The sequence below is a fragment of the Cervus canadensis genome, chromosome 9 (genome assembly GCF_019320065.1).
Source record: "Cervus canadensis isolate Bull #8, Minnesota chromosome 9, ASM1932006v1, whole genome shotgun sequence".
In the NCBI taxonomy this organism is placed as follows: Eukaryota; Metazoa; Chordata; class Mammalia; order Artiodactyla; family Cervidae; genus Cervus; species Cervus canadensis.
This window is the reverse complement of record NC_057394.1, coordinates 58,975,861-58,988,555: the sequence shown is the minus strand read 5'-3', so window position 1 is coordinate 58,988,555 and position 12,695 is coordinate 58,975,861. Positions and strand designations below refer to the sequence as shown.

Sequence of the window (12,695 nt, the reverse complement as noted above, 5' to 3'; positions counted from 1 at the left end):
TTTTGTCACTTCTACTGTGTAATCATAAGGGATTTGATTTAGGTCATACCTGAATGGTCTAGTGGTTTTCCCTACTTTCTTCAATTTAAGTCTGAATTTGGCAATAAGGAGTTCATGATCTGAGCCACGGTCAGCTCCCAGTCTTGTTTTTGCTGACTGCATAGAGCTTCTCCATCTTTGGCTGCAAAGAATATAATCAATCTGATTTCAGTGTTGGCCATCTGGTGATGTCCATGTGTAGAGTCTTCTCTTGTGTTGTTGGAAGAGGGTGTTTGCTATGACCAGTGCTTTCTCTTGGCAAAACTCTATTAGCCTTTTCCCAGCTTTTTTCTGTACTCCAAGGCCAAATTTCCCTGCTAGTCTAGGAATTTCTTGACTCCCTACTTTTGTATTCCAGTCCCCTATAGTGAAAAGGACATCTTTTTTGGGAGTTCATTTCAGAAGGTCTTGTAGGTCTTCATAGAACAATTCAACTTCAGCTTCTTCAGAATTACTGGTCAGGGCATAGACTTGGATTACTTTGACTGTTGTTTTTGTGACTGCATCCAAGTATTGTATTTTGGACTCCTTTGTTGACCATGATGGCTACTCCATTTCTTCTAAGGGATTCTTGCCCACAGTACTAGATACAGTGGTCATCTGAGTTAAATTCACCCATTCCAGTCCATTTTAGTTTGCTGATTCCTAAAATGTCGGTTTTTACTCTTGCCATCTCATTTGATCACTTCCAACTTGCCTTGATTCATGGACCTAACGTTCCAGATTCCTATGCAATATTGCTCTTTACAGCATTGGGCTTTGCTTCTATCACCAGTCACATCCACAACTGGGTGTTGTTTTTGCTTTGGCTCTGTCTCTTCATTCTTTCTGGAGTTATTTCTCCACTGATCTCCAGTAGCATAATGGGCACCTACTGACCTGGGGAGTTCATCTTTCAGTGTCCTATCTTTTTGCCTTTTCATACTGTTCATGGGGTTCTCAAGGCAAGAATACTGAAGTGGCTTGCCATTCCCTTCTCCAGTGGACCACATTCTGTCAGAACTCTTCACCATGACCTGTCCATCTTGGGTGGCCCTACATGGCATGGCTCATAGTTTCATTGAGTTAGACAGGCTGTGGTCCATGTGATCATATTGGTTAGTTTTCTGTGATTGTGGTATTCAAAAGGAAAAGGAGATAAGGAAATAAATACCCATTTGAATGCAGAGTTCCAAAGAATAGCAAGGAGAGATAAGAAAGCCTTCCTCAGTGATCAGTGCAAAGAAGTAGAGGAAAACAATAAAATGGGAAAGACTAGAGATCTCTTCAAGAAAATTAGAGATACCAAGGGAACTTTTCATGCAAAGATGGGCACAATAAAGAACAGAAATGATATGGACCTAACAGAAGCAGAAGATATTAAGAGTGGCAAGCATACACAGAAGAACTGTACAAAACACACACACACACACACACACACACACACACACACACACACAAAACCCTTCACGACCCAGATAATCATGATGGTGTGATCATTCACCTAGAGTCAGACATCCCGGAATGCCAAGTCAAGTGGGCCTTAGGAAGCATCACTATGAACAAAGCTAGTGGAGGTGATGGAATTCCAGTTGAGCTATTTCAAATCCTAAAAGATGATGCTGTGAAAGTGCTGCACTCAATATGCCAGCAAATTTGGAAAATTCAGCAGTGGCCACAGGACTGGAAAAGGTCGGTTTTCATTCCAATCCCAAAGAAAGGCAATGCCAAAGAATGCTCAAACTACCGCACAATTGCACTCATCTCACACTCTGGCAAAGTAATGATCAAAATTCTCCAAACCAGGCTTCAACAATATGTGAACCGAGAACGTCCAGATGTTCAAGCAGGATTTAGAAAAAGCAGAGGGGCCAGAGATCAAATTGCCAATATCCGCTGGATCATCGAAAAAGCGAGAGAATTCCAGAAAAACATCTACTTCTGCTTTATTGACTATGCCAAAGAGTTTGACTGTGTGTATCACAACAAACTGGAAAATTCTTAAAGAGATAGGGATACAAGACCATCTGACCTGCCTCCTGAGAAATATGTATGCAGGTCAAGAAGCAACAGTTAGAACTGGACCTGGAACACAGTCTGGTTCCAAATCAGAAAAGGAGTATGTCAAGGCTGTATATTGTCACCCTGTTTATATATGCAGAGTACATCATGAGAAATGCTGGACTAGATGAAGCACGAGCTGGAATCAAGGTTGCTGGGAGAAATATCAATAACTTCAGATATGCAGATGACGCCACACTTATGGCAGAAAGTGAAGAAGAACTAAAGAGTCTCTTGATGAAAGTGAAAGTTATGACCAACCTAGACAGCACATTAAACAACAGAGACATTACTTTGCCAACAAAGGTCTGTCTAGTCAAAGCTATGATTTTTCCAGTGGTCATGTATGGGTGTGAGAGTTGGACTGTGAAGAAAGCTGAGCGCTGAAGAATTGAAGCTTTTGAACTGTGGTGTTGGAGAAGAAGATGACAACAGAGGATGAGATGGCTGGATGGCGTCACCGACTCAATGGACATGAGTTTGGGTAAACTTCGGGAGTTGGTGATGAACAGGGAGGCCTGGTGTGCTGCAGTCCATGGGGTTGCAAAGAGTTGAACACGACTGATCAACTGAACTGAACTGTACTGAAGCTGTACGTATAGCAAAAAACAGTACTCTCTGTGATTTCAGGCATCCAGAATGGGTAGTGGAACATGTGCTCCTTAGTTAGGGAGAACTACAGTAATAGAATGTGACTTCCCTGTAGCTCAAATGGTGAAGCATCTGTCTGCAATGCAGGAGACCAGGGTTCGATCCCTGTGTCAGAAAGATCCTCTGGAGGAAGGAATGGCAATCCTGTATTCTTTCCTGGAGAATCCCATAGACAGAGGAGCCTGATGGGCTACAGGGGGATTGCAAAAAGTTGGACACGACTGAACAACTAACACACACAATAATAGATTACATATCACTGTTGATATGTATTCAAGGTTGTTGCTCTTTCCTCCAAAACTTCAGTGTTTTCTCACTGCTCCTTTAAAAGTGTCTAAACTCTTCAGCTTAGCATCAAGGTTCTCCTCAGCTGTGCCACCCATTCAAGCTTGTCCTCCTAAAACCATCCACTCTAGCCAACTGGTGTACTCACCCACTGAAGGCTTTTGTTCCTGCCTCTCTCTACAGCGTGTAACAACACTCCCAGGTTCTCCACATTCCCGGTAGTTCTGGCTGAGTGTGATTTTACCTGTCAAGTCTGCGATCTCCTCCTGGTTGCATTTGATGTAACTTTCTCCGTGTCATCTGGCACTATGTCTTGTCTGAACTCTGATGGTTTATTTTTTCATGTTTAACTATTTTCTTTTCCAAGTGGCTCAGTGGTCAAGAATCTACCTGCTGTGCAGGAGACAGAGGTTTGATCCCTGGGTCAGGAAGATCCCCTGGAGAAGGAGATGGCAACCCACTCCAGTATTCTTGCCTGAGAAGTCCCATGGGCAGAGGAGCCTGGTGGGCTACAGTCTATGGGGTCACAAAAGAGTTGTGACTCTTAGCGACTAAACAACAGCAACATTTTCTTTGACAAGACTGTGAGCTTTATTGTGTCACTGATACTTGATCAAATATCTGTTGATAAAGGACCTCAAAGTGTTCTGATTACTGATGGTCATAGGTTTTATTACAGGGTAGGAATAGAAAGATTTCGGTAAGAGGAAGAGAGATGAAGTTAAAATAAGACAGATAAAAAGTTGCTTCTCAATCCATATTCTTTTATTCTCTTGCTTTGCAATATTGCTGAGTAGGAGGCGGTTTTCCTTCCTGTAGGGTGGTAAGAATGCAAAGTATGGACCTTGAGCCAGTGACCAAAGTCAAGTACCAAAGTCAATTTCTCTGGCTCATTTGGGGATTAAGGTATCCCTGAACCCAAAAGGTAAACAATTTTTCATTATTCATTGACTTAATTTCCTTCACTTTGTTGTTGTTTAGTCGTTAAGTCGTGGTGACTTGTGATCCCATGAACTGTGGCCTGCCAGGCTTCTCTGCCCATGGAAGTCTCCAGGCAAGAATATTGGAGTGGGTTGTCATTTCCTTCTCCAAGGGATCCTCCTGACCCAGGGATACAACCCTTGTCTCCCACATTGGCAGGCGATTTCTTTACCTCCGAGCCACCAACAAAGCCCTAGTTTCCTCATAGAATCAGACTAATAAAAATCAGCAATTTAAAAACTAGTTTTATCCACTCATTTAAGATTACGTAATTTTGATAATATCATTATTAACATAACGATCCTAGAGGAAACTTTTCTCTAAGTGAAGATTACGTCATTCGGTCTTTTATGTTGAGGGGAGTTTGTGATCAGTGTTGCTACCCTACAGTGTTGCCCTGTGATTTTCTCTAGGTTAAAGTACTTAAAAAGTTGATAAATAGCATTTGTTTTTAAGGCTATGCTTGAGGACAGCATTTTGGCTGAATTCAGGGCTGAATTATTTTCCCGAAAATCATTTTCCAAAAAGGACCGTCAATTTGCTGATAACTTTTCTTATAAATGACTGTGCAGTTAAGACCTAATAACAAACTGATTATGCAGTGGGGTAACAGGAATGGGAGATAATGAATCCTCTTCTGGGAGCACTTAGAACAGTTACTCTCAATCTGGGGGGCTCACACTGCTGAAGAACGACTCGTTTTTTCAAGGTATGATTTTAAAAACAGGAAGAAAAAAAAAAACCACCCAGCTGTTAGGTTGATTTGTTTTCTCTCCAACAGTCTTCATAGCTTCAATTTCTAGAAGTTGCTCCTTGAAGATAGAAACATTGCACTTGATAATGTTTTGCTCATTCGTCTCCAGAATGTTTGTTCAGTTGAGAAATGAAAATGGGTCTCAGTGTAGTACACAGAGTGATTTGTTCTAAATGGTATGAAAACTGTTTCTGGGCCACACAAGTGTTCGTGCAAGGTTCTATAAAAGTTGATGCTTTTTCTGACGTGTAGACACCTTGATCTAGCCAAATATTCATATTAGGAACTCTCCCCTTAAACATATGTCATTGGTTTTGTGTAATAGTAAAAGGGAAATGGGCAAAACTCTGCCAAAGCCCAGGCACTGATTTGAATTAGGGGCAGTCTTCCTCCCATGTTTATGGTGAAAGTGACCTGAGCTTACATACAGCATGTTTTAGGGTGCAAGGGATACCGGTGTTACCTGTTCAGCCAAAAAGAAAATCTTTTATTAAGATGATTGGAATTCAAATCCTGTTCTACTGATCTGGTTTCCTGGTATTTGGTGGTGGGGGCGGAACTCTAGTCTGTCTGGTGCTTTTGTTTCAGGAACAAAAGTGAGCACAGTAGGGAGTCCACCCAAATCCTCCCCCTTCACCCCTTTTAAAACCAAACTGAGCAAGGGGACCAAGTTACCGCTGTATTCACATTTTGGTCTTCCTGGGGTGGCGGTGGTCCCCTTGGTCCCACTGCTTACTTTGATCCACGTTTGCCCCCAGTAGAGATCAAAACTACATTTTATGGACGTAGAGTCTGGCAATATTCTGGCAAATGGGAAAACAAGCAACATAAAGCAAATTTCTGCCATGATGCGTTTTAATATTGAGACAGATTTTCATCTAACAGAGTCAACAGAATGGAATGTGAGAGTGCCATGGAGCTCAAGGCTGTAAACGGCTTCCGGGTGACACATCCCTAGGGGCACAGATCATACAGTTTCTGTTATTCAGCATGTCACTCTATGGGCACAGAACTGATTTTTGCCTCAGAAAATGTCTCTTTCTCAAAACTCCAGCTGTCCTTCATTCATGAAGCAGTGTTTTAATAAGGTGGTTGTTTACTAGGAAGTGAAGCTAACACTAATAATGAATCACTGACAATATAACACTTTTCTTATAGATTTTCTCCTTGCTGCCAAACAGCTGGAGGAAAAGTGGGGAAAATGCAATCAAGCATTTAAGCATCATAGCTAGATGTTTTCAAACATTAAGTGGCCAGATGTTTAGTATTGTGGAGGTAATGTGTATGATTGCCTGCCTTCTAAAATATTTTATCTGGGTCTTTTGACGTTCGGTAGATAGAGTCATGGACTATTCTTCATTTTCAGGATGCTGAGCAGTTTTTCTGATCGTGAATGGCAACAATATGCTGAAGACTGTCAAGAGCCAGGCCTGGCAAGGGACTGTGTGAAAGACTTGTACTGTGGTTAAATGGGTCCCTCTCCTGGCGAAAGTGCATGGAAGCATGTGCCTTTTAAAAGGCATGGGTTGAATCGGTTTTCAGTCTTCCAGTAAGGTTGCACTAGGAATTAAGAAGCTGGGTAAAGAGATCAGGTCCTCTTGTTTTCCTCAAGACCCAGAGGCAGAATAACCAGATGCTTCACTGAAATACCCAGTTCTAAGATAAGGAGCACACTGTCCTAATCCCATTGAAGATACTGGTTTACAAGAAATCTAGTCTCACTAAACTGAAAGGTGGTTGTATCCTTCTTCAGATGAATGCCTCATCTGAATTTTAAAAAGCAAACTTTAAAAAATCCAAAGTACAGTACCACCTTGAGGGATGGGATGGGGAGGGAGGTGGGAGGGGGGATCGGGATAGGGAACACATGTAAATCCATGGCTGATTCATGTCAATGTATGGCAAAAATCTCTACAATATTGTAAAGTAATTATCCTCCAACTAATTAAAATAAATGAAAAAAAAGATAAAGCTTAAAAAAAAAACAAAGTACAGTACGATCTTGTTGTCTATCCATTATATGCACAATAGTTTACTTCTGCTAATCCCAAACTCCCAGTCCTTCTAGATTCAGTATCTCATGATAAACCATAATGGAAAAAAATATATTTTCAAAATACCTATATGTGTATAACAGTCCCTTTATAACAGTAGAGATTGGGACAACACTGTAAACCAACTATACTGCAATAAAAAAATAAAATTATAAAAAACTAAACAAAATGAAGCTCTTTCCCTTTTCAGAATCTCAGAGTACCCGACAAAAATCAACCCATGCTCCCCGCTGTACTTCTCCATTGGTTGCTGGTACTTGTAATTAGACTCATTGCCAAATGCTCCACTAAATTAAAACCCCTGGAAATTAATTATCTCATCAAAGGTGGCTCAGTTTCAGAACTGGGTTCAGGGATCCTGGTGCTGAGATAAGTGCAACTCCTTCTTAAGAGTGATAAAAAAAAAAAAAAAAGTCATTTACTGACATGCCTCTGCAGGAATCAGTAACATTACAGAACATGTAGGAGCCAAGAATAGCCTGGGCATATTAATAACTCAGCCTGCTCACTGATTTTATTGGATATGACTGGTTAAAGAACACTCTGCCTTGATGACAGCTCCATGGCACGAGGAACAATGTCATCATTACCATGTGGGGCTGTTTAGCATTTAGAACACTTCACACATAAAGGGAACCTCACACAGGCCTGTTGTGCTTTAGACAGATGGTTTAATGTTTCTTTAGCCTTCAGCCTATCAGGCCACCCGTGGTTTTCTTCAGCCAAGGGCTTTTTAAAAATAATTGGTCTATAGCAATTTTCTAACAAGACTGACTGCAATATATTTCCTTAAATCTTTTTCTTACCCTTAACCATCCCTTACAGTGGTTTGTCGTTGACAAACCTCCCTGACTGACACTGAGTCTTCATGTATAAGCAATTACTGACATAAAAGGAGAGGAAGGGGTGGAAATTTCGCCATTAATGGTTTCTTGGCTAGGGAAAAGCTATTCAGAAATGATTGCTCTGGAAAACCGTGCTTTTCTGATTAGACACTGCCCGGTTCTGAAGAAGCTGTTCCCCTACAATCTCTCAATACAGGAAATGATAACCCAGTATAGACGGATAACTGTGGGTGGCCAAGGATACATATATGCGTTTGTTTCAAAGTGGTGAAGCAGAAGAGAAACTGTGCCTCTATCCGGCAACTATGCCTGCTCAGGAAGGAATAAAGAGGCTGCGGCTCCCCTGCTCCGGCTGTCAAAGTGAGACTCCGGCACACTGGCAGAGCAAGCGGGGTGCATTTTTATAGTGTAAACTTCTGGAGGAATCTCAACGACCTACTGCACTGCCCTGGCCACTGTTCAGCTCTCCAGGCCCTCCTGCGAGCTCTTTCAAGGGAACAAGACCCAGAGGCCAGGAGACTGTGGATTAGCTCCGGCGGAGGCTTATTTGCATATTTTTCTCTCGGCAGCCTCCCTGGTAGGGTTCAGAAGAAGCATGCTTGGGCCCAGGGAGAGAAAGGCGATTACACAGCAGAGAGGGTTTAGTGATCAGAAGTATTTGAGAGGGCAAGTGTCTCCTGACTGTGCGCTCAGGAGGGCGGGTGAGGCCCAGAATGTCTCACTGCAGGTTCAGATTCCCCGCTGACACTTTACTCAGGGGTGGACTGGAGTCCCTGCTGCTTCCGTGGCTGCTGGTGGTGTCAGGGTATTGAACTGAAACTGTCAATTTCTACACCTGTGAGGAAGAAGCCCCCAGCACCTTCATCAGTGTTCTGTGTGACCACGTCCTGTTTAATTCCCAGCGCTAGGTACCCGGCCGGTTCCGCCTGATTAAGCTCGCTGTGCTAGGGCGACAGGCTGACCGTCGGGGACACGGGCCTGGACAGAGAGCAGCTGTGTGGCCAGGCCCCTCAGTGCGTGCTGGCCTTCGACGTGGTCAGCTTCTCCCAGGAGCAGTTCTGGCTGGTGCACGTGGAGGTGGAGGTGAGGGACATCAATGACCATGCGCGGCGCTTCCCCCGGGCCCAGATTCCAGTGGAGATGTCCGAGGGCCCTGCGGTGGGCACGCGCATCCCCCTGGAGGTGCCCGTGGACGAGGACGTGGGCGCCAACGGGCTGCAAAGCGTGTGCCTGGCCGAGCCCCACAGCCCCTTCCAAGTGGAGCTGCAGACGCGCGCGGACGGTGCCCAGTGCGCCGACTTGGTGCTGCTGCAGGAGCTGGACCGCGAGAGCCAGGCCACCTACAGCCTGGGGCTGGTGGCCCAGGACGGCGGCCGCCCGCCGCGCTCCGCCACAGCCGCCCTCAGCGTGCGCGTGCTGGACGCCAACGACCACAGCCCGGCCTTCCCTCAGGGCGCCGTGGCCGAAGTGGAGCTGGCGGAGGACGCGCCCGTGGGCTCGCTCCTGCTAGACCTGGACGCGGCGGACCCCGACGAGGGCCCCAACGGCGACGTGGTGTTCGCCTTCGGGGCCCGCACCCCGCCCGAGGCGCGCCGCCTCTTCCGCCTGGACCCGCGCTCCGGCCGCCTCACCCTGGCAGGGCCCGTGGACTACGAGCGCCAGGACACTTACGAACTGGACGTGCGGGCGCAGGACCGCGGCCCCGGGCCCCGCGCCGCCACCTGCAAGGTCATCGTGCGCCTCCGCGACGTCAGTGACAACGCTCCAGACATCTCCATCACCCCGCTGGCCGCCCCGGGCGCGCCTGCTGCCTCGCCCTTCGCCGCCGCCGCCGCTCTTGGCGGGGCGGAGGCGACCTCTTCGACCGGGCCTGGGACGCCGGAGGCGAGCGCCGTCTCGCTGGTGCCGGAGGGGGCGGCGCGCGAGAGCCTGGTGGCGCTGGTCAGCACCTCGGACAGGGACTCGGGCGCCAACGGGCAAGTGCGCTGCGCCCTCTACGGGCACGAGCACTTCCGGCTGCAGCCGGCCTACGCGGGCAGCTACCTGGTGGTGACCGCGGCGTCCCTGGACCGCGAGCGCATCTCCGAGTACAACCTGACGCTGGTGGCCGAGGACCGCGGCGCGCCCCCGCTGCGCACCGTGCGGCCCTACACGGTGCGTGTGGGCGACGAGAACGACAACGCGCCGCTCTTCACGCGGCCGGTCTATGAGGTGTCAGTGCGCGAGAACAACCCGCCCGGGGCCTACTTGGCCACGGTGGCCGCCAGGGACCCGGACCTGGGCCGCAACGGCCAGGTCACCTACAGGCTGCTGGAGGCCGAGGTGGGCCGGGCTGGGGGCGCCGTGTCCACCTACGTCTAGGGGGACCGCGTCACGGGGCGGCTGCGCGCACGACGGAGTTTCAACCTCGAGGAACTGGCCAGCCTGTAGCTAGGGCTGGAGGCACTGGACGGCGGCTCGCCGCCGCTGCGAGGCCGGGCCACGGCAGGGCTGCAGATGCAGGGCCGGGACGAGCGCGCGCCCGGACTGGTGACCCCGCGACTCGTCGATGGCTCAGCCCTGCTGCCTCTGCCCTGGAACGCGTCCCTCGGCTCCCTGCCGACTCGACAGCAGGCTAGGGACGCGGACAAAGGCCTTGACGCGCAGCTGACTTACCTCCGGCTCCGCAGCGACGGCGGCCCCGGGGAGCTATCGCTGCAGCACCTGCGGTCCCCGCAGCCCGCCGGTCCGCTGACGGCGGTCGTCGCGGCGCTGGACGAAGGCCGGCTGGCCCCGCGGCGCTCGCGCGCGGTGCTCCCGGTACCCGCGCTTCCTGCACCACCTGGCGGACAAATGGTGCTGGTGCCACGGCCGGCGCCGGCGCCGCCGCCGAACCCGGAAGGGGCGCGCAGAGCGGCTTTCGGCCAGCCCCTGCGGCCTTCTCCTGGTGGCCGTGGTCACCGTGACTTGGTCCCGCCCGGGCCGCGGAGGAGGAAGCTTTGGGAGCGCGACCGGAACTGGTGCAACGCAAGCAGTGAATGGCCAGGCCGCTCCAAGTCGCAGAGGGTCAGGGGCTGTGACTCTGGGGCTTCGGCCTGAGCTGCTTCGTGGAGACACCGCCGCTTTCCGTTTCCTCAGAGGCCCGGGAGGGCGAGTCTGCAGAGATTTCCCAGGCCGGGGACAGCGGGGTGTCCTTAAGCTCCTCAGCTCAGGAGGGGCCCGGGTAGCTCACCCCCAGGTCTCTTAAACCCATTGCTAACCTTTAGTGGATTTTCACCCTGGAAGCTTTGTGAAGGTTCAGTGCAGATCAGGTTCGGGACTGCAAATGGCTGACTTTTCGGGGTTTGTTAAGTATTTTCTCTGAGAGGAAAAGTTCATCACAGACGAGGGCAGGAGAAGCCCTGATGGTCGCGTGTTCCTGGAAGCCCATGCCTGTTCCTACTGGTTTGGCCCCTGGTAATTTTCTTGTGAGTCCAGCTTGAGTCCTTTCCTTCAGGGTTTAAGTGGTGTCTTCCTGTTAGCAATTCAGGGCTTCCCTGGTGGCTCAGCTGGTAAAGAATCTGCCTGCAATGCAGGAGACCTGGGTTCCATCCCTGGGTTAGGAAGATCCCCTGGAGAAGAGAATGACTACCCACTCCAGTGGAGAATTCTCTGGACTGAGGAGCCTGGGGGGCAATAGTCCATGGGGTCACAAAGACTCACGCAGGGCTGAGCCACTAACAGGTTCCCTTTCCTGCAGCACTTTAGATGACGGATGCTGCGCCTGCCGTCAGCCCTGATATCTAAGGGTGACATATTATCAGCTGCTGCTCTCACCCTTCTTTTTAATCAGGGTTCTGTCTCAGGTCCCTTTCACCCCCCATCCTGATGGGGAGAGGATAAATCTGCTGCAAGTTTAAGGTAATTGCAGAATATTTATCATTGTCTCTAAGCCATGGGTTTGACATTTTGTACATTTTTATGGATAACAGAGTCGTTCTTTCCTTTTCACTTCAAGTACACATTCAAATCCAGATGAATTTAGTGTCAGAGATAGTGGAAAAGGAGACAGTGAAACAAATGGCAGCAGTTCTGATATCAGTAGAGAGCGCTTCAAGAAAGTGCCTTTTGGAATGATTGCAAAGCAAGAGGGTAAGTTCATACCTGTGACTTTGAAGCTCTTCTTTTCAAAGTCATAATGCTGTATGCTTCAATGAATTATATAATAAAAGAACCAAACAAAGGGGTCTCTACTGTACATTCATAGATGGGATGATGCTGATGGCTCAAGGGTTAAAAAATCCGCCTGCAATGCAGGAGACCTCAGGTCCGGCCCCTAGGTTGGAAAGATCCCCAGGAGGAGGAAATGGCAACCCACTCCAGTATTCTTTCCTGGAAAATTTCATGGACAGAGGAGCCTGGTGGGCTACAGTCCATGGGGTCCCAAAGAGTCAGACACGACTGAGTATGTGCTGGATGGCTGGACGCTGAATAGAGCTAGTATTTTAAATCACTGACTATATAGCTGTTTCTATGTAATAAATGCTTTGCAATTATTGGCTTATTTCAGTTCAGTTCAGTTGCTCAGTCATGTCCGACTCTTTGTGACCCCATGGACTGCAGCACGCCAGGCCTCCCTGTCCATCACCAACTCCTGGAGTTTACTCAAACTCATCTCCATTGAGTCAGTGATGCCATCCAGCCATCTCATCCTCTGTTGTCCCCTTCTCCTCCTGCCCTCAATCTTTCACAGCATCAGGGCCTTTTCCAATGAGTCAGTTCTTCGCATCAGGTGGCCAAAGTATTGGAGTTTCAGCTTCAGCATCAGTCCTTCCAATGAACACCTAGGACTGATCTCCTTTAGGATGGACTGGTTGGATCTCCTTGCAGTCCAAGGGACTCTCAAGAGTCTTCTCCAACACCACAGTTCAAAGGCATCAATTCTTCAGTGCTCAGCTTTCTTTATGGTCCAGCTCTCACATCCATACATGACCACTGGAAAAATCATAGCCTTGACTAGACAGACCTTTGTTGGCAAAGTAATGTCTCTGCTTTTTAATATGCTGTCTAGGTTGGTCACAGCTTTTC

At 48.4% G+C, this 12,695-nt stretch overlaps 1 protein-coding gene across 1 annotated transcript in view; it reads left to right on the top strand.

Annotated features, from left to right (window-relative positions):
- The first annotated feature begins 5,645 nt into the window (after positions 1-5,645).
- The window catches only part of LOC122447277 (protocadherin-8-like), a 41,938-nt gene continuing 34,888 nt past the window's right edge, over positions 5,646-12,695 (top strand). The window contains 4 exon segments of the mRNA XM_043477791.1: positions 5,646-5,693; positions 8,598-10,662; positions 10,767-10,851; positions 11,626-11,759. Of these exon segments, the coding sequence (XP_043333726.1) occupies positions 5,646-5,693; positions 8,598-10,662; positions 10,767-10,851; positions 11,626-11,759 (2,332 nt within the window).